Below are 26,111 nucleotides of genomic sequence, written 5' to 3' on the forward strand. Positions count from 1 at the left end.
TTTTTTTTTTTTTTTTTTTTTTTTTTTTTTTTTTTTTTTGAGAGAGAGAGAGACAGAGTGTGAGTGGGAATGGGGCAGAGAGAGAGGGAGATACAGAATCTGAAGCAGGCTCCAGGCTCTGAGCTGTCAGCAGAGAGCCCTACTCGGTTGTTGAATTCATGAGCTGTGAGATCACGACCTGAGCTGAAGTTGGATGCTTAACTGACTGAGCCACCCAGGTGCCCCTGATACCTTTTTGTTCTTTTAAGATTTTATTTTTCTACAGCTAGTGTGGGGCTCAAACTTAACAACCTTGAGACCAAGAGTCACATGTTCCACAGACTGAGCCAGCCGGGTGCCCCGATAGAGATCTTATTTTCGGAAATGTTGATGGTTTTTTAATTATGTTTGTAATTATCATAATTTCAAATGATATATATCCATTTTTCTACTGAGCGATTTATCAATTTTTAGATTGTATATGGACTCACATTTTTTTAAAAAGGAAATTAGCTTATTTTGTTTCTACCTCCCATTCACCTATTTTGTTATGTTGCTTATAAAACTGGCAAAATGTACAACATTTATATTTACATTCTGTAAAAATTTAATACATATACAAATATTTAAAAAAATTTTTTTTAATGTTTATTTATTTTTGAGAGAGAGCGTGAGCAAGGGTGGGTGGGGGGGCATGGGGCGCAGAGACAGAGGGAGAGAACACAGAAGTGGGCTCCAGGCTCTATGCTGTTGGCACAGAGCCCTACTCAGGGCTTGAACTCACGAACTGTTGAGATCATGACCTGAGCCGAAGTCAGACGCTTAACTGACAGAGCCACCCAGGCACCCCAATATAAGTATTTGTCTTTCACCACAAGTTGATTCTAAAAGTTAAGTAACAGCCAAATTTACATTATTAGACTGTAAATATTCATTATAGATGCAAATCTAATCTTTTTCTTGAAAATTATTGTTCATGCAGAATATCTGGTGTTAACTTTTGTTTTTTTTTTTTCTGATTTTACTTTTTATTTTTAAAAATTTACATCCAAATTAGCATATAGTGCAACAGTGATTTCAGGAGTAGATTCCTTAAGTGCCCCTTACCCATTTAGCCCATCCCCCCTTCCACAAACCCTCCAGTAACCCTCAGTTTGTTCTCCATATTTATGAGTCTTCCCTGTTTTGTCCCCCTCCCTGTTTTTATATTATTTTTGTTTCCCTTTCCTTATGTTCATCTGTTTTGTCTCTTAACGTCCTCATATGAGTGAAGTCATATGAGTTTTGTCTTTCTCTGACTAATTTCACTTAGCATAATACCCTCCAGTTCCATCTGCGTAGTTGCAAATGGTAAGATTTCATTCGTTTTGATTGCCGAGTAATACTCCATTGTATATATATCCCACATCTTCTTTATCCATGCATCCATCGATGGACATTTGGGCTCTTTCCATACTTTGGCTATTGTTGATAGTGCTGCTATAAACATGGGGGTGCATATGTCCCTTCGAAACAGCTCCCCTGTGTCCTGTGGATAAATGCCTAGTAGTGCAATTGCTGGGTTGTAGGGTAGTTCTATTTTTAGTTTTTTGAGGAACCTCCATACTGTTTTCCAGAGTGGCTGCAGCAGCTTGTGGTGTTAACTTCTGATGGATGCTCTGTTTTCTTTCTTGAGTCTTCTGGGTTATACTTGGCTGTCACAATTTTCATATCACATGTTGTCTTTAGATTTTTTGTTTTTTTATTTTGGTGACTGACACATCTCTTAAAGTATATTTTTTTTCATACGGATGGATGGCAAACTTCTTTGAATTCTGACATACCAGAAAACATCTTAATTTTACCCCATGGTTAATTGTAGTTTGGCTAGCTTTAGAGTTCTAAGTTCAAAATGTAAGAATTTCGAAGATCGTGTCCTTGAGAATCTTTTTAATTTAAGTGTGAATGAGAAGTCTGAGGTCAGTCTAATGCTGGTTCTTTTGTAGGTAGCCTGTTCTTTCTGGAAGTTTTCAGGATTTTTGCCTTAACTACTTTGAGCTTTGTTGCATGTGTATTCTCCTAGTTTGTGGTTTGTCATTTTGACACTGTGATGACTTTTGACGGTAGGAAGTTCTGAATTTTATTGTATTATTATAAATTTTTGAGGCTTCTTTCTTTTGAGAGAGAGCGTGAATGGGAGAGAGGAGCAGAGGGAGAGAAAGAGAATCTTAATCAGGCTCTGCACTCAGCATGTAGCCTGATGCAGTGCTTTGTCTCAACAACCATGAGATCATGACTTGAGCTGACATCAGGAGTTGAACATTTAACTGACTGAGCCACCCAGAAGTCCCTAGAGAATTCTGAGTTTTAATGTAACCACGTGTATCAGTCTTTCCTTTATTCTTCTAGTGCTTTTTGTATTTTACTTGAGGGATTTGTCACCACCTTAAGGTTTTCAAGTGTATTCTGAATGGATTTTGGTTTTGCTTTTCACATTTAGGTCATTATACCTTCTGGAATTGCTTTGTGTGATTTGAGGTAGCAGAATTCTAAAATGTATCCAGGATGTTTCTAGGTATTATTTTTACAGTTTTTATTAGGCAAATTTTCATATCTACCAAAAATGATAATACAATGGGCAGACCCTTCACGTATTCATCACCCAGCTGCAATAACTCAAAAGCTAGTCTTTTTTTCTTTTCTTTTTTTTTTTAATTTTTTTTTTTAACGTTTTATTTATTTTTGAGACAGAGAGAGACAGAGCATGAACAGGGGAGGGTCAGCGAGAGGGAGACACAGAATCTGAAACAGGCTCCAGGCTCTGAGCTGTCAGCACAGAACCTGACGCGGGGCTCGAACTCACGGACCGCAAGATCATGACCTGAGCCGAAGTCGGCCGCCCAACCGACTGAGCCACCCAGGCACCCCGCTAGTCTTTTTTTCATCTGTATATGACTTCCCACTGTCCCTCTTCCCCCGATAAAAAACTGGATTATTTTGAAGTAAACCCAGACATATACTATTAGGTGTTGGTCTTTTTTGATTCATCCTGCTTGACATTTAGTGGTGCCTTTCAAAATGAAGATTCTTGTCGAATTGGAAATTTCTTATGATTTTTAAAAAATTTCCTATGATTCTTTGATAATTTTCTTATGTTGTCTCTGTTCTGCCTTTACGGAACTCATCTTTGAATATTCTTGGATTTACTCTCCCATTTCTTTAAAATGGTTTGGAGATTTACTACTCTGTCATCAAGATCTCCTGCTAGTTCCCTGGGTATCCAGTCAGTTTTTGTTACATGGATATGATATTCTTTGCGGGTTGTAATTAAAATTTTTTTAAATTTGTGTTTCTTTCTTGAATTACAGTAGGTCTCCATATTTGCAATAGTTATGTTCTATAAAGCTCAGTGAACACTGAATGAACCGAACCGTTGCTCCTGTAACCAGAGCACTGTTGCATGTGTATTCTAGTTTGTGGTTTGTCATTTTGACACTGTGATGACTTTTGCCGGTAGGAAGTTCTAAATTTTATTTCATTATAAATAATAATAAATTTAGGGTTCTCAAATGGAACAGGTTTAGCCACTGGCTGCTAGTAAATCCAGAGGCAGAGAAATGAGTGGTGATGGAACAACAGAGTAATTTATATTAGTGAGGCCCACACCGGGAAGACAGTGGACTAGTGTCACAAAGGCTGTCTCCAAAATGCTGAAAATACTTCAGGTTTATATAAAGAAAATATGGGATAAAGGTCATTGGGTATGTTTAGCTGTGCAGTAAAGGTCAGGTTAGTCACTGTGTTGAGGTCATTCACTTTGGTCTTGCTGCAGCAGGGCAGCTGTTACTGCCTGAGGGGATAGTTTTGGTTCTCATTATACGATGTTTTTCACGCTGGGTCTTTTGCCTGAGTTAAGAGATAAGTTGGAAAAAAAAATCAGAAAGTACAGACTGAGGTCCAAATGGAGGCAGTTAAGGGGACAAGTGTGTCACTCCTTTGAGAGATATAGGATTGGTTTCCCATGAGCCTTTGATCACATTTTTGTCAAGTGATAAATACTTAACCTTGTTTTATGAGTGTTTGTGTTTAAAGATACCTTTTTAAGCATATGTTGCTGGTTCGTTAACATTGAAGTCCGCCAACAGCATTAAAACTCAGGCCTTAACAAAGCTTATCTAACACAGTATTTTGTCCATGAGGCACATTGTATAGTCTTCTTGCTAAGCATAGAAACTAGACTGCACTTCAGTACTACCCATGGGGGCCATTTTAAGTAGTAAAATCACCAACACAAAGCACAAAAATATGAAAATAATGGTGGTGAATAGAAGGCAACACTTGTTTTCAGCATGAGAGCTGAAATAAGGAGGCAGAACCTTACCTTGTTCGATCTCAGTATTGACTGCGTGGGTCAAATGACTCAAATTTTTTGCAGAGCTGCTCCAGGCATGTTCATGGGTGACCACGAAAGTCCCAAATATTGAATTTGGGTGGGGGGGGGTTACAAACAAATTTTAGTAAGTAGGCCAGTTTATAAATAAAGAACCTGCAAATTATGAGGATCAGCTATATCTACTTTCTCAAAGATCCATTTGTATATCGTGGTCTTTATTTTCATGCTTTTTGTTTTCCTTGTGTGTTAGTCTTTGCTTATCTATTTGTAGTTATGAACAAGAGACTATTATGCCTAGTAGAGAAAACAGGTATTGGTATTTTTCTTCTGCTAGGTGCTCTGTTTTCTTAGTAGCTTACTCTCTTACCTAGGGGTTGACTGAGTTTCATCTTAGGTGGAGTGTGTTGGCAGGATTTCCTTGTAGGGAGTATAGACCAAGGGAACTGAGGAAAATAGGCTGGGGTACCCCAAATTGCCAAAGTCAGGAGGACTTGACTTTTGGGATGGAGCACCTTAATGTGTTTTGTTCCTTCTGTTCCTCTCCCTGCCAGTTTTGGAGTGCTGTTTTATTTCAGGGTCTCTTTCCTGTTAAGTTTTGATCATCTCACTTATCCTTCCTCAGACTCTCTTTAGCTAGAGCCCAGTTAGCTGCCAGCTAAGAGGTCTTCTGATTGCAGTTCTTTTAATGAATCATTTCATGATTGTCCCCTTACTCATTCCTGTTCTTTGCATGTATTGAGGAGGCTGGAGTTTGTGGAATTTCTTCCTTACTGATACTGATAGAGCTCTTTTCTTGTCCCCCTTGCATGTCTTCTTTCTTTCTGCTTCCTGTCTTTCTGGAATTCCTTTAAATTTCTTGATTTCTGATGGCACATTGATATCTAGGACTATTATGATGGTGTTATTCTTTCATCATTTCCATGGAATCTTAGGAGGGAGGTGAAGGAGATGTAGGTGATCAATCTACTTTTTTTTTAGTTGCCACATTCTGTTTTCACCTTTATGAAGTTGGCAGATGACAGTGTCAAGGTCAGATGTTAAACAAGGGGTAATGTTCACAGAGATATTACTTAATTTGGGTGAGGGAGGCAAAGGTAATCAATATTGAGGTAATTAGGTATAGAAATGAAGAAAATAATGTAACCTAGAGTTTATTTCAGTAGAGTTCATTATCTTATTACTTCTCTTGCCTTTTTAAAAATGAATCTAGAGAAGAGAATGACATTGTGGGTAGCATGCTTTCTTGAGGTGTGGTCTTTTTCTACTTTTTCTCCTTTTATCAGGATTTCTTATTTATTTATTTTTAAGTTTATTTATTTTGAGGGAAAGGGCCTGTGCGGGGCTCTATCCCACAAACCTTGCTGTCATGACTTGAGCCTACTGAGCCATCTAGGAGTCCCCAGGGTTTCTTCTTTTTGTACAAAGCACTTAAAATCTTTTTGTCATGAATTGGTCACTGTAGGGTTGCTTTTTATTCCATAGTGAATGACCAAATCTTTCAGGAAGAAAAATTCTAAGACCTCTTGGCTGTCGCCTTTTTTAAAAAAATTTTTTGTTTGTTTTTTTGGCTTTTTTTTTTTTTTTTAATCTACTGAATGCTTGAAACCTTTTCTTTTGGGAAAAGAGCTACTTTTCTGTCAGCAAGAGGGGCAAGATATCTGTCCCCACCTTGAGCATTCTCAAGGACACACCCTCCCAAGGTGTGACTGTGTCAGATACATGGTGGGGATCTAGTCACAGTAGTGGCATACTTACATGTGGGTTGTAGAGCTACTTGATGCCCGATTTTTCTAATTCTTTGAATTAGATGTATATTAACTTATGTAAAATAGTTTTTACTCTTCATTTCTAGCTCTCGTGCTCATTCTCCCATGATAGCTGTAGGAAGTGATGACAGTAGTCCAAATGCAATGGCCAAGGTTCAGATTTTTGAATATAATGAAAACACCAGGTTAGTACTATTTGGTCTTAATTATTGTTCTTAATTGCATTTGATTTTTTAAAATGTTATTTCTGCATTCACTGAATTATGCATCATTCATTACATATTTACTAATTTCCTAGGCTATGCCAAGTTGTGTGTCAGGCTACCATAATATAAAATTGAATGGTATAGAGGAAAAGGTGACTGATTTAATAATATGTACCATCTTGCAGAGAAAACAAACAAAAATAGTAAAAAATGGTGATGAATTTTATCAACTGGGAGAATCAGGATGTTAAGGGCTTACTACACCTTGGAGAGGGGGCCAGGAAGGTTCACTCCAGACAAGACTTACAGGATGAGGAAAAGTAAAGTGTTAAAGAGGGGAAAACATTCCAAATGGAGAAAACTACATGTGATAAGGTACATGAACAAGAGAAAACCAGTATATTTTTATTGTAGTTGAAATGTAATAGGCAAAAGGGAGTGTGTGAGAAATATGCAAGGCTTATATCTGCACGACCTAGTGTTTTGTGTTTAGATTTTATGGGTGATATGAAGCCATTGAAAGAGTTTTAAGTTGGGGAATAATAGGGTTGGATGGTAGTTAAACTCTTCCATAGGTGTGAAAAGTATTTTAGAGGGCAACATGAGTGGATTCAGTGATTGGGTGCTGTTATAACAGTCCAGGTGGGAGATTATAGTGGCTTTGGCATAGAGTAGTAACAAATGGGGATGGAGAGAAGTGGACAGTGAGAATAATTTAAGAAATAGTATCAATAGAATCTGATGACTAGATTTAGAAGGTGAAGAAAGGGGGATCTGTTGAGATGATTTTCAAGGTTCTGGTTAATAATTCAATGGGTGGTATGTAATTTCTTAAAATAAGGACATCTGGAAACAGGACACATTTGGGTAGAGTATAGCAGCATGTGAAGTAAAGTCTATTTTGGGTCATGTTGAGATACCTGCAGTACTTCTGAGAGCTGTAAGCTGTGTGTCAGAGGTGTTCTCAGATCTTGTAAGAGAAAAGAGCACCCATCAGTTGATCAGGTAGGCTTCACATGTGCTAGGTAACAAGCACATGGGTCTAGGAGTCAGATGCTGGGTAGGGCCAGAAGTGGAGGAGAAGAAAGAACTACAGTTGTCCCCCTTATCCATAGGGGATACGTTCTAAGACCCCTAGTAGCTGCCTAAAACCTCTAATAGTACCAAATTCTGTGTCATCTGTGTTTTTTTTCTATACATACATACTTACGATAAAGTTTATAAGTTAGAGTATTAGATTAACAATAGCTAGTGATAGAAGAATTATAACAATACACTGTAATAAAAGTTATGTGATTGCAGCCTCTCTTTTAAAATATCTTTTTGTGCTGTATTCACTTCCTGTGACCATGAGAGACGATAAAATGCATATGTGATGAGATGAGATAAAATGCCTATGTGAGTGATGTAGGCATGCTGACCTTCTGACGGTAAATCAGGGGCATCATCTTCTGGATGTAAATTTGATCGTGGGTAACAAACCGTGGAAAGTGAGACTGTGGCTAGTAGGGGGACCAGTATATTTTAATTCCTGTGGGCTCTGCATTTCAGAATGTTACTAGGAGTTTTGAGGGGTTCTTACTCCAGCCCTCTACTTCCCAGATTCTTGATTTCTTCAGAGAGACTGTTTACAACAGTGCTGTCCAGTAGAACTTGCTGCACTGATGCAAATGCCCCGTACTTGTGCTAGCTAATGCAGTGGCCACCAGCCACATGCCACTGTTGAAGCTTAAATGTGACTACTATAGCTGAAGAACTGCATTTGTTCATTTTTATTAATTTAAATTTAAATAGGCACATGTGGCTAGTGACTGGAGTATTGGCCAGCACAGTTCTAGAATATAGGAACCTTCCTTTAGAACTTTTTGAGGCTTGGGGCGCCTGGGTGGCGCAGTCGGTTAAGCGTCCAACTTCAGCCAGGTCACGATCTCGCGGTCTGTGAGTTCGAGCCCCGCGTCGGGCTCTGGGCTGATGGCTCAGAGCCTAGAGCCTGTTTCCGATTCTGTGTCTCCCTCTCTCTCTGCCCCTCCCCTGTTCATGCTCTGTCTCTCTCTGTCCCAAAAATAAATAAACGTTGAAAAAAAAAATTTAGAACTTTTTGAGGCTTTCATAGCCTTTTAAGCTATTAAAGCTATGAACCACATCACTAGCACTTCTTTTTTTTTTAAAAAAAAAATTTTTTTTTTCAACGTTTATTTATTTTGGGGACAGAGAGAGACAGAGCATGAACAGGGGAGGGGCAGAGAGAGAGGGAGACACAGAATCGGAAACAGGCTCCAGGCTCCGAGCCATCAGCCCAGAGCCCGACGCGGGGCTCGAACTCACGGACCGCGAGATCATGACCTGGCTGAAGTCGGACGCTCAACCGACTGCGCCACCCAGGCGCCCCCCTTTTTTTTTTTTTTAATTTTTTTTTTTCAACGTTTATTTATTTTGGGGAGAGAGACAGAGCATGAACGGGATCACTAGCACTTCTTAAAGAGGCTTTATGAAGAGTTAATACTGTTAAAGTAATTTCTTTCAACCTTAGCTGAACAGAATGAATTTGGAGGCATAAATCTAAAACTTTGAATGTGGGACCATTTCTAAAACGTAGGAGAATGAAACTACTTCATAAATAATATTTGAGTAAAGGGATAAATAACTTGCAAGTTAATTCTGAAAGAATATACAGGGCAGATAGAAAGTACCTAAAACTTAAAAGAATTCAGTGATAAAGATAATCCAAAGTTGTGTATAAGTCTCTTAGCAGAATAAATCTAGATTAGGGGCTGGATTCCCTGTAACAAGGGAGCCTGGCAGTGGAACAGTTCTGGGGTTAAATGGCTCACTTGGTGCAGTGATGACATCAGAGTTTTTGGTATTTTCCTTAGTCATCCTTAGTGTGTTGGTGACAGCTCCCTCTTAGGATCACAAGAGCATTTCCAGGTTTCACATGCAGATACAAAGAAGGGCATTGGCTTTTATGTATCTTTTTGTATGAGGGAGAGAAGAAAAAGTTTTCTCGAAGCACCTTAGCAAGCTTTTTCATTGGGTCCCACTGACCAGAATTGGGTCACTTACTGTGCTTTAGCTGCAAGGGAGTAGACAGCAAGTGCCAGGCATTTTCTGCATCTAGAATGGCCAGGAAGTGGCATTGGGAAGGTAACTGTGTCTGTGTGTGAGTGTATGTGGGATTGACTTAGGAAGTTACCAGACCTTTTAAGATCAGCCATTTTGGGGATGGTCCTTGTCTGTTTCTTTGAAGTAAGAGTTGTTCAAAGGTTGTTATACAGATTGAACATGTTACGTAGAGGCTATGTGATAGTGGAGTATGTAGCATCCAATTATGAATACCTAACTGAGCTTTCTGTAAGTAATAGTAGTAGTAATAGTAATAGTAGTAACAAATAGAAAACATTTGTCGAATTTACCAGTATTGGATATATTTATTTCTATTGGTGAATGAAAATATTAAGACAGACCTAGTCTAGATAATAGTACAAGTGCCTATATTTATACAGGTTATATGGCATTTTCACATACATTATGAAATTTGAATTCTAAATCACCTTATGAGGAGGGTAGGTAGCTTTTATATTATTACCATTTTCACGAATGAAGAAACAGATCAACAAAGTAAAATGACTTGTCTAGGATCCAACACAGGAGTTATGACCAGACAGTAGAAGCAGCAAGGGTGTGGATTAGATTACTCAGGATGATCATGTAGGGGAAGACGAGGTCAAGGAGCCTTGAGGCATGTGCTAGCTTGGAGACATTTGGGGAAATGTTGGCATGAAAAGAAGGCCAAGCATAGATTTGTTGGGAACACCAGTATATTAGAGGAGGGTAGTGAAAAGGTAAGAGGGGTACCTCTCTCTAACTCCCTCTGTTACATACAGGGTTATGTGCTTCATTTCTGTCTCTGATATTGAACTTACAATGGAGAAAAACATAATTTAAAATTCTTATCTGTTGTCTCCTTCATTATCTTCTCCGTTTGCACATGTAGAAATAGAATTGTAAGGATGAAACAGATTTCAGTATAGTGCCCTTTATTACCACTAAAAGAACTCAGTTCCTCCTGTTATCAAATTCATTTTCCAATTTATACTCAAATACTTAGGACATTCAATTACCCTTTTCTTGAAAATAGATATTAATGGTTAATAAATCAGCATCTCATTCTTTTTTTTTTTTTAATTTATTTATTTTGAGAGAGAGAGAACGTGGGCAAGCAGGGGAGGGCAGAGAGAGAGGAGAAATAATCCTAAGCAGGCTCCTCATTATCAGTGCAGAGCCCAGTGTGGGGCTCAGTCTCACGAACTGGGAGATCATGACCTGAGCTGAGATTAAAGATTCAGCAACTTAACTGACTGAGCCACCCAGGTGCCCCGGCATCTCATTCTATTTAAAGTTTTGTTAAACTGTTCTAAGCTAAACTTACAAAATCAAAAAACAAAACCTGGGGGCTTTATATTAATTTTCCAGGGCTGCCATAACAAATCACTACAAACAAAACAATTTATTCTCAAAGTTCTGGAGGCCAGAAATCTAAAGTCAAGGTGTGGTCAGCACCATGCTGCTTCCACAATTCTTCCTTGTCTCTTAAGGCTTCTGGTGGCTTTGGGAGGTCCTTGGTGTCTGGCTGCATAATTCCAATCTCTCCCTGTTTTCACGTGGCTTTCTTCTCTGTATCTCCTTTTCTGTCCTTTATAAGGATGGTCCAGGATGATCTTGTCCTGAGATCCTTAGTTATATACACAAAGACCCTTTTTCTAAATTAGGTCACATTCAGTTTCTGGGGGTTAGGCCTTGGTCATACTATATATATATACTGCAGAGGTAAACTCTGTTTCATTGTGAACAATGTAAAAAACATGTGGATTTTTAAAAATTTCAATTTCTGAAAATTTTAACATAAATTGTTTTTTTATTAGGAAATATGCAAAAGCTGAAACCCTCATGACAGTCACAGATCCTGTCCATGATATTGCCTTTGCTCCAAACTTGGGAAGGTCTTTCCACATTCTAGCCATAGCAACCAAAGATGTGAGAATTTTTACATTAAAGCCTGTGAGGTGAGGTTTTGAAGCAATTACTAATTTAAAAATGCTCTTAACTCATGATTATTTTCATTTGTGGAAGAGAATGAAGAGGCAACTGTGATCTGAAGAATGGATTCTTTAATGAACATTTTATCTATAAATATATGAGTTTTGGGGATGGGGAATTGAATAAAGATAGGAGATTTATGTTTTCTTAATTGCATTTTATTTAGGCTACTACAATGAATTGGATCCTCTGAATATAATTGGTACTGTGTAAATGTTTGAACAAATGCGAGGTGTCAGGTAACTTACGGACAATTAAATTAGCTCAGACATTCTTGTGAATAATGTATTCAGGTTTTAATTTTGGAATTGTGAATTTCAGTTCCTTTTTTCCTTCCTTCCCCCCTTCTTCCCTTCCTACTGCTTTCCTTTTAAAATTAATTGTTATGTATTTTATTCCTCAACTGTGTTTGGGTGAATAAAGCCTCTTTTGTTGTTCCTTTCTTCCATGAAATAATCACTGAATAATTTTTATGTGGTAGGATCATGCCAGGTGCTGGAGAATCAAATGAAAGTGACATGGCCCAGCTCTCAATGAGTTAAGGTGGGGGAGTATGGGAGGGAACGTGGTAGTTTTAGATATGAACATAATTATAAAATAATATGGTAAGTGTATGTATTTTTTTTTATTTAGAACCGTGTGTGTAAAATCTTTTCTCAGCATTTCTCAGGAAAATCTTTTTATTAATAGGAAAGAACTTACCTCCTCTGGTGGACCAACAAAATTTGAAATCCATATAGTGGCTCAGTTTGATAATCATAATTCCCAGGTCTGGCGAGTGAGTTGGAATATAACAGGAACAGTGTTAGCATCTTCAGGAGATGATGGCTGTGTAAGATTATGGAAAGGTAAGGTTTTAATGAAAGGATTGTTGCTCTATGTTGCTACTTAAGAATTTTCATTTAGACATGTAAACTCGGAAATATTTTGGAAAAAAATGATCTTTCTACAGTTATTTTCAAATTAATGTCTTATATTTGTGTTATTTTGAACCTCCATCAGTTTACCTAGTTCATGGCAGTTAATGACACTTGAATTGTTTTTTAAGTTTCCATGTGGATCTCCTTTTAAAACTAAAAGTAATTGTAACAATATGCAGTATCTCTAAAAGGTACCGTTTGCTATGTGTGTAACTTGTGTGACTGCTCTACAAACATAGGATAGGGCTATAAACATCTCTTATTAAATAATTGCTCTAGCTAACCAGCCCTTAATAGGAGAAAATCCAGTATCATCTCCACTTCTTCTCTGCACCTCTCGAAAGTTCAAGAATCTTCTGGCCACTGATTCTGAAAGTTTCTTGTAAATGGCATGCTGAGTGAGAATTCAGTTTAGTAACTTGATGCTAGCTGTGGTTGCTGTAGCATGGTCTACATTTTTCCATGGACGTTTATCTACTGGGTGGAGGTGTCCTTGGTCCTTGTCCCACTCTAGTCAGTGGCATCCCATATAACCTATAGCTTAGCTCATGTACCCTGAGTAGTTACTGTTTCTCAAAATGCAATTTGGCTGAGTCTCCCATGGTCAGTTTTAGGCTGTGGCAGAACCGGCCCAGACCTCCCTTTCCTCAGTATCATTTGCTGTCAAGGGCTTTGCTTCTCTTTCTTGCCCCTGGTCTTTAGTCAGGACCACCCAGCTTCACTCCAGCAGGCTCCCTAACTTGGGTTTCCTGGGCTAAGGGTCTCCAGTGACCTATTTTGTATTAGAAGAATTAGGCCATGTTGGGTTAGCCACTCAAACCCCAAAGGGGTCCGTCTCTGAGGACATTAAGTACCCACATGACTTACACTTGCATAACCAAGAAGACAGCTCCATAACCCTACATATACAAGTAATCGAAATTCATTATCATGAAATGAACAATTTATTTTGATATTAAAGTTAATGTGGTAGCTTAGAGAATTGTCTCTGTTAATATTTGTCTTATAAGGAAAGGAAATGGTAGAAACTTTGTTTTTTAAATTAGTAATTTTTCTAAAACTTTAAAAAATAATTGGTAAAATTGAGATACGTATTTCATTTAAAAAATGTCTTTAACATTTATCTTGAGAGATATGTAGTCCTCTTTTGTTTTTTTCATTGTAGTTTAAGAATTTGAACACAGATTTGTGTCCTTGAACAAAGCTATTAGCCATGTTAATGTATTTGACCATTTTCCTTTCAGCTAATTATATGGACAATTGGAAGTGTACTGGTATTTTGAAAGGTAATGGGAGCCCTGTCACTGGGAATTCTCAGCAGGGAAACTCAAATCCTTCCCTAGGTTCAAATATCCCAAATCTTCAAAATTCATTAAATGGATCTTCTTCTGGCAGGTAGGCTGTTTGTGTGGGAAAACTAGAAATTATCTCCTTTTTAAAATCATTCTGATAGCCAGACTTAAGGTGTGTAATTTCATGGATTTTAAGATTGAATAAAGAAATTCATACACAATTATAATACTAGAAAAAATTCACTTTGTTAGCTCTGTATTTAGCTTACATAGTCATAATATTTATTAGGTAGATTGTTAAGCCATTAAACAAACTAAATTATATTCTGAAATTTAGTGGTCCGTCAGAAATGTTTATAACTTAAAGATTTTACTTTGCTTCTCAAGTAAGATGAAGAGCAAATCTGGGATAATGCTGAGGATTTTAGTCCTAGATGAGCATTAGTATGTTAGTGGTAGTAGTGTAGCCTTTGAATTAGGTCAGGCTGAAATTTTCAATAAAATACATTAAGCCTTTGTAGATGAGAGTGAGTTAAATGTGTTTTGTGGGTGTTGGGTGTGTGTGTGGGTGTGTTTAAACCTTTAATGGAGATTGTAAGAGAAAATGGTAAATTGATTTTTAGAATTTTTAATCTATTTTAGATTCTTGTTTATCTTGACAAACAATGTGATCTGAAGAGTCATCCTTTGTTTTCATATTCAGATTTCAACTATGTGAATTTTTAAGATCAGCTTATTTTAATATGCCTTTGTGAATAATTTGGAATATGATTCAGGAAACTTCAAAGCATGGTCCTTATTAACAAACTGTCCTGTGGTTATTCTGTTGTCATCTTAGAATTCTATTTAAAATTTCTTCAACTATTTTTATAATGTTAAATTTTTATTTAAAAAGTCCTGTTTGATTTTGAGATTTAAGTATTTGCATGTAAACAATTTCAGGTTACCACAGAAGAGATCAGGTTATAAAAATGATTTCATGAAACAAAGGATACTACTGTTAATTTAAAAAAAAAATCTGATTTTTGGTTGCTGCCTGTACTGTGTATATTCTTTTGTAAAGAGCTTTGAAGTTTTGATCTGTATTCTTATTGTGCCAATAACCGTGTGTGTTAGATCTGTGATGCATTTTCCCTTCTCCATTTGTATTATGTCCTTTAACAGAAAGCACAGCTGAGTACCAGCTAACTGGAGTAACTTTGCTGTTTTGCTGCTTGTTGCATGCACACAGGAATGGAAAGCGAGCTCCTTTTCCCCTTCCCCAGCGCCGTTTGACCTCTCCCAAGATACACCAGCAGCCTGCTTACTACTAAACGCAATCCAAAAGGCCTTTAAAAATACCGTGTATATCATTTTTTTTTGTACTAGCCAGTTTTATTGACACTATTTGAAACTTTTGAAATATAAATGGAGAGGCTTTTTGTTGAGACATTGTCACCAAAACAATTTTTTGAAATGTTCCCGAAACTAACATGGGTTTAAAATTAAAAGGATTGTTACTATCCTTGTAAGTAGTTGGGAGGAGGGAAAATACCACTTTATTCCATTTGGAGAATACAGGCTTATTTCTTTTGTTTTCTAAAACAGTAAGCGAAAATGATGAATTTTTATAATTTTAATTTGAAGATTGAATAAATATTTTTCATAAAGATTGTTTTGAGTGCTAATCTGTTTATTACCTTTTGTAGAATTGGCTTATACGTGATATTATTTAATACAACTCTGTCATTTCTTTGTAATATTTAAAAAATATTAGTAAAGGAGTGAGAGAAGTAGTAGTGAAATGAAAGTAATTTGACTGTACAGTTTGTGGCCAAATTAAACATATGGTATTGCTTCATTTATAATATGGTAGTAAAATGAAAACATCTTTGTAAGTTTTCAATTCATATTCACTAAAGAGCTAAATGTTTCTAATATGTGCTTGTATATTTTTTATGATGTAATTCCATGGCTTTAAGTTTTCCTTCAAGTCAAAATTTGGAAACATACTATAAGAGGAGCAGTTAAAAATTTGCTGAAATTGTGCATGCACATTAACCTCCACATTCCAAGCCTCAGGATTTTAATTTAGTTGGCTGCTTCATTTAGTTCATATTCTTTAGAACTTTGACCTTGATGACAAAGCTATAAGTCTTTGTTTGCTAATGTGCTTAAGTATTACGGGTAAGTTACAAAATGGCAAAAGAATAACAATAGGACATATTCTTTGAGCTCTTTTACTTATCAAAATTTTGTACTATTTAAAGTTTTTTGCAGAAAAGCAGCTAAGTGTTTTCAAAGATTGTATTTCTTCAGAAGTATATTGCAATAGCTGGCCATACTTTGTGAAAGTATATTTGGATTGGTTCTCAGTGTCCTGTATGCACTACAAAACATGTGCCTGCTGCTACTACAAACGAAGCATTGCTTAAAATAAAAAGCTTATTAGATTTGTAAATTTCCAGGATCGCATCAAATATGTTTCTGAAAGATTAGAAAATGTTTTAAATTATAAAATGTCTTTTTTTGTAACATTCATACTGATAATTTTTTTTAACATTTTAAGTTTAACAGATTGTATTTCTTTCTTTCAAGTTTCTATACTTGCTTAAGCAAGCTTGATTTGAGTAAGGGTCTTGATTTTTGCGATTATGTTCTGTTAGTTTTGGCATGAATATACTAAAGCTTTTTTTTCCAGCATGTGTTTTCTCCTCTTTGGTTCTCTTTGTATTTACTACTTTTCTCTTTTTCTTCTGTTTTTTTTTTTCTTTTTTTTTTTTTTTTTCTGTTGTTTTTGTTTTGTTTTGGTGTTTTGTTCCTGTCTTCATTGTTTCAGGTATTTCTTTCCCCCTCTGGATTCCCCACGGGCTGGATCGAGATGGTCCAGTTATGCCCAGCTCCTTCCTCCTCCTCCTCCTCCTCTGGTAGAGCACTCTTGCGATGCTGACACTGCCAACCTCCAGTATCCTCACCCTCGCAGACGATCTCTCTCTCGGCCTCTTAATCCCTTACCTGAGAATGAAGGGGTTTAAAACACTGATTTAACACTTAAAGGCCTTATTCAAGTGCTTGTAAATGCTTTCATTCCTGGCTGCTTTTTGTTTTTCTTCATTTTCTTTCAGAAGATTTTTCTAAGTTAGGGTCCGTCTTGCATGTATTACAACCAGAACACAGTGTTTGGAACCTAAATGTGTTTGTGCTTCTGCATCAAAGGAACATTTGCCTCACTGGTTGATAACCTTTGATGAAATGCGATAAGTACAAGTAACGTGAACTATGAGATTTATAGTAGCTGATTTCACTTTCAAAGTGCCTATTTGTTTTATCTTGAACTGTTATGGTGTTAATTTTCTTATGGTTTGTCATTCTGGTTAATGTGAAAGCATATCATAGAGTTCACTTTGCCTTTGAGACATATTAAGAAATGTTTTAAAATTTACAGGCTAATGTTGGATCTGACTAGTTTGTAAAATAAATCATTCCTGTGTATAAAGCAGCAAAACATAATAATGGACTCTGGTTTTTTTGTTTTTTTTTTTTGAAAGGAAATTGCCTTTTACTACTTGGAATTACTGTTTAAAGCTTTTGTAATTATTCTCCAAGTAGATTATTTAATAAAATATATTTTAAAAGATATGAATCTGTTGCCTTATGAAAACAGAATGAACAGCTGGCTCTTGAACAACATGGGTTTGAACTACACTCGTCCACTTATACATAGATTTTTTTCAGTAAATGCAGCATGGTACTGTAAATGTAGTTTCTCTTCCTTATGATTTTCTTAATAGCATTTTTTTTTCCTCTAGCTTACTTTACATGTATAACATACAAAATAGGTGGTAATTGACTACTTATGTTACTGGTAAAGCTTCTAGTCAACAGTAGGCTATTAAGTAGTCCAAGGTTAGAGTCAGATTTTTGACTGTGGGCACACTGGCACCATCTAACCCCTGAGTTGTTTAAGGGTCAACTATATTCTATTTGTTAGATGGTAAAGCTTATATCTCCTTATACAATATTGAAAAAAAAAATCCAAACAATCAAAAAATTGGAGGTAAGCATGACATTTATTTAAAAAGGTAGGAAGTTAGTATGTAGACTAACACCTACAACTGACGGATGTTGACTTCCAATCTAATTGCACATTATTTTATTTTATTTTTTTATTATTTTTTTCAATATATGAAATTTATTGTCAAATTGGTTTCCATACAACACCCAGTGCTCATCCCAAAAGGTGCCCTCCACAATACCCATCACCCACCCTCCTCTCCTTCCCACTCCCCATCAACCCTCAGTTTGTTCTCAGTTTTTAAGAGTCTCTTATGCTTTTGCTCTCTCCCACTCTAATTTCCTTTTTTTTTTTTTTTTCCTTTCCCTCCCCCATGGGTTTCTGTTAAGTTTCTCAGGATCCATATAAGAGTGAAAACATATGGTATCTGTCTTTCTCTGTATGGCTTATTTCACTTAGCATCACACTCTCCAGTTCCATCCACGTTGCTACAAAGGGCCATATTTCGTTCTTTCTCATTGCCATGTAGTACTCCATTGTGTGTGTAAACCACAATTTCTTTATCCATTCATTAGTTGATGGACATTTAGGCTCTTTCCATAATTTGGCTATTGTTGAGAGTGCTGCTATAAACATTGGGGTACAAGTGCCCCTATGCATCAGTACTCCTGTATCCCTTGGGTAAATTCCTAGCAGTGCTATTGCTGGGTCATAGGGTAGGTCTATTTTTAATTTTCTGAGGAACCTCCACACTGTTTTCCAGAGTGGCTGCACCAATTTGCGTTTCCACCAACAGTGCAAGAGGGTTCCCGTTTCTCCACATCCTCTCCAGCATCTATAGTCTCCTGATTTGTTCATTTTGGCCACTCTGACTGGCGTGAGGTGATATCTGAGTGTGGTTTTGATTTGTATTTCCCTGATGAGGAGCGACGTTGAGCATCTTTTCATGTGCCTGTTGGCCATCTGGATGTCTTCTTTAGAGAAGTGTCTATTCATGTTTTCTGCCCATTTGTTCACTGGGTTATTTGTTTTTCAGGTGTGGAGTTTGGTGAGCTCTTTATAGATTTTGGATACTAGCCCTTTGTCTGATATGTCATTTGCAAATATCTTTTCCCATTCTATTGGTTGCCTTTTAGTTTTGTTGGTTGTTTCCTTTGCTGTAATTGCACGTTGTTTTTAATGCTACTTTTAAAATTTGAAATCAGAAAGTACTTGGCAATAATTATGGTAAAATGATTAAAACTATAGAACTAGTAATGTTTGTTTTGGTTCAGTTATCTCAAGAATTACCAAGTATTTAAGTCTCTTTAGGACTTGAGAAGGATGTAATTTGAAAAGTATTTCATATGTGTCTCAATCACATATATAATTGTTAAAATCATATAATTTATAACCTAATTTTCAAAGGCATCTTTCCTATGAGTAGCCTCATACATTTGATGCTTCTTAACCTGCAAAGGATAAAGAACTGATAAGAGATTAATTTTAACTTAAGGAACATTTGAACTTTCTTGTGACTAATCATTAAAATGTTTTGTCTATCAAGTTAGCATTTTAGCATTCCAACATATGAAGAAAAGTCTTTTCCAAATCTCAGAGGTCTTCTGTTACAGAACTTGTTTTAGACTGGTTGGCTTGTTTAGGTTCAAAGCAAGGGATCTCACTTAAGACTGAATCTAGCTCAGAATTAATAATCGACACCTTTGACATTTTAATCATTGTAGAGGTGCTTAGGGTTAGAATGGGATAATGAAGTGAGGTTATCCAATTTAGTCAATATTGAACATCTTCTGTGTGCAAGATACTGTGCTATAAAACACTGGGGTATGTAAAAATAGAGAAGGTATTTACAGAATTTACAGAAGGTAGTGAGGATTCAGTTTCATTATAAATGTTGAAACACAAAGTGATTTATTTGAGCTGGCCAGGTTTGGAAGCAATGTGGGATTTCAACAGATGGAGTAGTTGAAGCAGAGGAGGGTAGGATTTCCAAGGTGATGGCCCAGAGATGAAAGATGACAGGGCTGTGTTCGGGCAACAGGATATTAGTCTGATGTAAGGTTTATTTGGGGGGAGCTGGTGGGAGATTAATCTAGAATCAAACTTTGTGGTAACATTGTAGGCGGCTTCGGATATCCGTGGCTGAGGTTTGCCACTTAAAGCAGTTGGTAAAGGGGATCTATGGGAGATGACTGCCTTTTCCTAACTGGGTAGATGTCACGTCTCATTCCCTGGGAGGCATTCATCTCTAGCCCAGGACTTCTGCAAGCTCTACCCAATGTCTAAGAAGATTTGAAATTTACTGGGAGTTTTATGCCTCCTTTTCAGTTGGCAAGTAAGGTTGGATAACACTAATGTTTTTTGAGTACTTCCATGTGCCAGTGCTCTTCCAGATACTTTATGTGAATTTATTAATCCTTAGAACAAACCTCTGAGGGAAGTGCTCTAATTATCCCCATTTTACAGGTGAAGAAATAGGCAGATTAGAGCTATTTGCCCAAGGCTGCACAGCTAGGAAGTGAGAGCCAGGATTGAGATTTAGGTTATCTGCCATAAGTCTGTGTTCTCTCTCTTGCTTGCAGATACTTTGGATTATAGATCCTTGTCACTAGAGTCCCACTAGGTTGCTGGGTGTTGGGAGAGCTTGATTGCTTGATTTTTATGGAGGAAAAGGACATTTATGGAGTTGGGTACAAGGGGTGTAGGGTAAATGAATACACATATATTCCAGCAGTTCACCTCCAGTTATGTGATCATGGTGTAGACAGTTCAGCTACTTTGTGAAACAAGGATGGCTCACTACACACTCAAGTAGCATCCTTTCAGCTCTAAAGCTAATAGGTTTATTTTTCAGGATTCAGAAAATTTCCTCCACTTATCTTTGTTCATTGAGTGTGGAAAAGGGTAGAATAGGGGTAATTACAGTTTGGGAATGCCAAGGCTTGAAGGTTTCAAGAAAAATGCCAGGAGAATTGCAGAGACATCAATTGAGTTTGACAGGAGGCTAGTTCTGATAAAATAAGTATGGGATAAATGGCATTAAGGAGTGAAAGTGGAGGCAGTTTAAAGGTGGGAGAGACAGAATGGTCTTAAGGTGATAAAACAGAATCCAGCAACAGGTGAGCTGGTTTTGGTTTTGGTTTTGGGTGGAGAGGGGCAGCATTTCTAAAGGTAGAAAGGTAGAAAGGAACCAGTAGAGAAGGTATACGGGAATGTTAGTTGAGCAATATTTTAGAGGACGTAGAAAAGTAAAGTGATCAAAGAAACATGTCATTCCCCAACAGGCTAAAATTAGGAGTAAGGATTGTTAAACTCAATTTTGTGTTTTTCATTCTCTACTCCCAAGTGTGCCGGTGCATCTTAAACATTCAGTAACTGTTGCATGAATGAAGTTAAAGAGTTAGCTTTGGAAAAGCAGGACTCTTTCTCAGACTATGGAAGAAATTTTGAGGTAAAGGAAAGTGAAAGGCATGAAATTGAATTACCTCTATGGGTTCAGTAAAGTGGTAGTTAAAGCATTGGGCTAAGCAGAAGTCAGTGTGGCCCTAAGGAGAACAGGAAAACGTGGGAATTAGGGAGGAATTTTATCTCACTTCTTTCCACCCCGGACCATCCTTACTCCGTCACAAAGAGGCGATTAGATGTAGCGAACTATCGTGAAGCTTGGATCCTGAGACATGATTTCGTAATGAAGCTTTATTGCAGTGTATAACATAAGGCAAATCACGACACATTTCAGCGTCTGCCAAGCAGTGATAGAAAAGATTTGCATCTGATCTTGTAAAGACCAAAAGTGACAACAGTACTGAACTCAAGGTAGTATTAGCTAATTTGTTCACCAGAAATACTGCTTTGAGTGTAAGGTGAGTGATGGTGTTTTGGGGTCCCAGACTCCATACGGTAAGCTTTTTTCCCCTCAAGTTGGCCAAGGCTTTCATCGCGTTGCTTTCGCTTCAGCTGTAGCGGGAAGGACTTTCGCGGGGCGGTGAGCCTTTCGCAACACTCCACTCCTCCAGACCTGCGGCGCGCGGCATCCTCGCTTCAAATTCAGGGACTAGTTGTACTCGCCCAATCACCGGCCTCTTGCTCGCCCCGTCCCTTCTCGCCGTCCAATCCAAGGCCGGCTCTGAGTCCCCGCCCCGTGGCTCGTGCCGCGAACAGACGTAAACCTGAGGGCGCGCTGTACGGCCAGTCCGGGAGGCCTCGGGTGCGGGGGATATGCGCAGGCGCATTTGCAGTGCCACCGGGACGTCCCCTCCCTCTGGACCTTTCCGGCCAACTCTCGGCTCCCGACTCTGGAGTCGCGGGCTTGGTGAGGAGGGGTCCACTGTGTCTTGACTGTGGTTTGTCAGGGGGCAGGTGAATCCACCTTCGGCAGGCATTTTGGTTGCCGAGCTGATAGGGCAGTGTCGGTTGGGCCGGGGTAGGGCGCGGGGCTCAGGCTCCCGGCCCGGGACTACGGGGCGCTGGCTGGAGCCCGGCGGTCATGTTCCGTCGGTCCCTTTGCATTCAGCCCCGCCGCCACGCTGAATTCTGCTCAGTGAGTTTAATTGGGCGCCTCTGAGAGATTTGCCTTGAAAGAAACGGGTTTTGATTTTGGGGATCACATCTTTGTGTTCCCCACCTTCCACATGGTGACTTCCAGGGACCAATGCGCTTTGCTCTGGAGTTTCTTGTTGGAAAGTGCCTTGACTGGAGTGTTTGCTTTGTGTGTGTCGTGACCGGCGACTCTGTTTCTCCTTTTCATCCAAGACTGACCCACGAAGTAACGTTGTTAAGTAAATGTAGAGGTGTCTGCCAGTGTCACCCGATTTTTCACATTTTGTTTTGGTTTCTGCTAGGCCGCGTTCACATTTACTCCCAGTACCTTTCCTACATTTCTTGATCTGATTTCTGTATGAAGAAAAAAAAAAACATGAAAGGAGACAATGTTTAATATCCCTATACTTTTGATGTCTCTTAATTTCAGAGTCTGTTTAGTAAAACATGAGGTCCTTTTCAAGGCAGTCGTTTGGAGGACAGCTGTTTTTATGAAAGTATCTCCGTTTGCTGTTGCCATTTTGAGGTCATTCGACTGGAGTTTTTATTGTTCCAAAAATCAAAAATTTTCACCGAATTTCAGTTTTGTGATCAAAGTTTACGGTAAGCTTTGAAAAGTAATATACTAAATGCATACCTGATTACAGATTGTTTCTTAGAACACCAAGAAAAAATGATGAATGTTAGGGAAGCTTGACAGCATATGGTTTTGAATGTTTAAATTATACGTGTAGACTTCCAATTAATGATTTACGTAAATGAATTTTTATGTACCCAGAAATGTAATTAAAGCAATTAAATATTAGTAAACTGAAATGTGAAACTCAAATATGAAATTCCTGCTTTAAGGAAATAGCAAGAGAAATCCCAAAGATAGCTACATAGTTAAGATATAGTAAAAAGAAAGGTAATGTTATGTTGTGTTCACTTTTAGGTGATGGAAGAGGGGTGGGTAATGCAATATAGAGGGAATTTAGGGAATTTTTCCTTCTGGGAAAATTTAGGCGTGTAGTATATCCATGGATGATTTAGAACAGGTGTAATCCTTTCTGGAAACGAGAGACTAGATATTAGATTACATCTCAAGGAATCTTCCCCTGGCTTGTATTACCACTGGTCCCATAGCAAAGCTGTATCCCAGCACTTAACACTGTCATAGTTAATAAGGATCATAGTTGATCATAATTGATAGGAACTGTCAGCTCCCTGAGGGGAGCAGCTTCATTTTTGCATTCCCAGTGATAAGCAGAGTGTGTTTCATTGTTTGCATTTGATAATGATTGTTGCATGAATGATCTTTGCTTAATATCTGAATTTGACTCTAAATAAGGATAAATCCTCAAAGAATTTGGTATATATTTTAATGTGGTTTACATATGTGTAAATGAATGAATAACTTAGTGATTACAAGGTTGGATGTGGGGAGGCTACTTGGAAGACTTGTGCAATAGTTTAGATTAAAAGGTGATAGGTGGCAGATGTTGGGAATATAGAAGTGGATCTTAGCTCCAGAGATCTATTTGGAGTTAGAAATCTATTTGGAGTTAGAAGCATTGGAGTTTTATAACTAATTGAGAGAACAAGAATAGGGATAACATAGGTAAAATTAAAGATAATAGGAAGAGTGGGTGGAGGAAAGGTAATGAGTTTGGTTTTATATTTGTTAACTTTGCAGCACTTAAGAGCCAGTTAGGAGTAAAGTAGATGTCAAAGAGCTATTTGGAAATAGGAGTTTAGAGCTCAGGATAGAGAGGTCTGGGCTGAAGGTGATTTCAAAATGAGGAAGATGGCATTAGTGCAGAGGAAAAGATTACTCTGGGGTGGACTTGCCTGGCTGTGAATCCTCTGATCCTACTTGTGCTTTGTGGCCTGGAAAATTCTCATAATTCCCTTTCTTCGCTTCAGTTTTTTCAGTAGTAGGAATAATGACTATGTTGCAGATTTGATGCAGGGATTAGAGAAATGTATATAAAGTAGTTGGTGCATTATCTGGTAATAGAGTAGACACTGTATGTCAGCTAGGTAGCTAGGGGGTATAGATTATTTCTTTCAACTCATTTTTTGTTCCAGTTCATATTCCTAACTCTGTATAAGTTACTGAGTATATATGGGTGAATGAGATTGACGTGTCCCTAAGAAACTGATATCCTAAAATCAAAGATGTTATCAGTCATTCATTCATTTCATAAATATGTGCTAGGCATTATTATAGGTGTTAGGTAAGAGTGATGGACAGATAGGCAAGGTTCATGTCTCAGGGAAAAATATTTTTAGTGGGGGAAGAAAAATACAAAAATAGTGATGAGTGCTGGAAGAAGTTAAAACAATTGTGAGAGACTGTGGGGCTACACTTGATCAATGATGAGGGATCACTTCTCTTACAATGGGACATTTAAATTAAGGTGAATGTTACGAAGGAGCTAGCTTGTGCAAAGATCTAGCAGAGTATTCTAGGCCCCAAGGCAGGGATGAGCTTGGGTGTTACAGCAACAGAGACACCAGTATGTGGTGAATGAGCCTCAGGACTGGAGGGTGGGGTGGCTCCCTGAAAATTTCGATAGGGGTGTGGTACCTGGTTCGTATTTAATGGTCCCTTTGATTGCCGTGTGGAGACTTAGCTGTAGGGTGGCAAGAATAGAAGTATGGAGACTGGTTGGGAGCCTTTTCAGTAGAGGAGAGTGTTGATAGCAGACACAGAAACATGTTTTGCCCTCAGGAATGGGCTCCACCAGTGGATGTGTTTTATTTGGCAGCGGTGTTTCTTACCGAATTGAAATGTGTTCAAGTGGGGTCTGTAACTTCTAGTTGACCTCCACTTGGAGTCCTATTGTCTGATAGTATTTGTGCCTAAAAGCATTTGAGTTTGAGTTCCCTACCTAAGGGTGTAAGATGTACATTGCATAACCTAAGCTCTGAGATCGGAATCCTGGGTATTCCTACCATGTAAGAAACAGAGAAAGATGTCAAATGACATACAGAAGTTGTAATTTAGGTGGTGGCAGGAAGTACTAACATGGGATGGTTTTGCACATGTGTATAGAAATCAAGAAAAGAAAATAGAAATACTGAAGAAAGGAAAATACTGGGGCATGATCTGTGAGAATGGTGCTTATATAATAGTTGGTGATAAATTTGCTATGAATTGACATAGTATGAAGACATTCGTTCATTCAACAACTTTATTCAGGATCTACTCTAGGCAAGGCACTGCTTTAGATAGAAATTCAGTGGTAAAGTAGGCCAAGTCCTTGCCCTCATGGAGCTTACATTCTAATATGGAGAAAAAACAGTTAAACAGGTAAATTATATAGCATGCTGGATGGTGGTCAGCACCACAGAAAAAAGAAAGGAGGGCAAGACAATTGGCATTGATGAGGAAGATTGGTGAAGAAGACCAGGTGGGTAAGTGGACTTTTACCCAAAGACTTGAAAGAAGTAAAGGAGCAAAATGTGAGGCCATCTAGGGTTTCATTGTGCTGGGTGGAGGTTAGAGCCAGGGCACAGGCCCTGAGGCTGGAGCCCTGGTGAGTTGTTGGGACAGCAGGAAGGTTAGGATGGTGAGGATGGAGTGAGCAAGGGAGAAGAGTGGTAGGAGATGAGATAAGATTATTCAGCCCCTTGTTAGCCATTATAAATATTGATTTTTAGTCTGAATGAGATGGGAAACCAGTGGAGGGTTTGAGTTAAGGAGTAACAGAATTTGACTTACTTTATATGGATAATTTTAGTGTGTGGGGAATAGACTAGGGGAGGAAGAGTGGAGGTGTGGAGATAGTTGGAAGGCTTTTGTATTATCTGGGCAGGAGGTGGTGGTGGCCTGACCAAGGTGGTAGCAGTGGAAGTATGAGAAATGATAGGTTCTGGTTAGGGATTTTTGCTTAGGGATTGCATTTAGGGTGGTGTGTGTGTGTGTGTGTGTGTGTGTGTGTGTGTGTGTGTGTGTGTG

General features: G+C 38.1%; 2 protein-coding genes across 5 annotated transcripts in view; both read left to right on the top strand.

The window, feature by feature from the left end:
• SEH1L (SEH1 like nucleoporin) overlaps nucleotides 1-17,121 on the top strand; it is a 33,674-nt gene extending 16,553 nt beyond the window's left edge. The window contains exons 5-9 of one of the 2 annotated variants that reach the window (XM_040479473.1): nucleotides 6,204-6,302; nucleotides 11,246-11,386; nucleotides 12,111-12,268; nucleotides 13,585-13,735; nucleotides 16,451-17,121. In XM_040479473.1, the coding sequence (XP_040335407.1) occupies nucleotides 6,204-6,302; nucleotides 11,246-11,386; nucleotides 12,111-12,268; nucleotides 13,585-13,735; nucleotides 16,451-16,646 (745 nt within the window). In that variant the 3' untranslated portion in view covers nucleotides 16,647-17,121. Of the gene's footprint in view, nucleotides 1-6,203; nucleotides 6,303-11,245; nucleotides 11,387-12,110; nucleotides 12,269-13,584; nucleotides 13,736-14,796; nucleotides 16,073-16,450 lie in introns of those variants that run through there. The other variant, XM_040479474.1, reaches the window with a different exon arrangement.
• Nucleotides 17,122-21,307: 4,186 nt separating this feature from the next.
• CEP192 (centrosomal protein 192) overlaps nucleotides 21,308-26,111 on the top strand; it is a 132,974-nt gene continuing 128,170 nt past the window's right edge. For 2 of the 3 annotated variants that reach the window (XM_040479475.1, XM_040479477.1), the window contains exons 1-2: nucleotides 21,308-21,938; nucleotides 22,596-22,768. The gene's annotated coding sequence lies outside the window, so the exon portion shown is untranslated. Of the gene's footprint in view, nucleotides 22,167-22,595; nucleotides 22,769-26,111 lie in introns of all 3 variants that reach the window. The other variant, XM_040479476.1, reaches the window with a different exon arrangement.

This window comes from Herpailurus yagouaroundi, unplaced genomic scaffold (assembly GCF_014898765.1).
Source record: "Herpailurus yagouaroundi ecotype Mexico unplaced genomic scaffold, PumYag 142, whole genome shotgun sequence".
Lineage (NCBI taxonomy): Eukaryota > Metazoa > Chordata > Mammalia > Carnivora > Felidae > Herpailurus > Herpailurus yagouaroundi.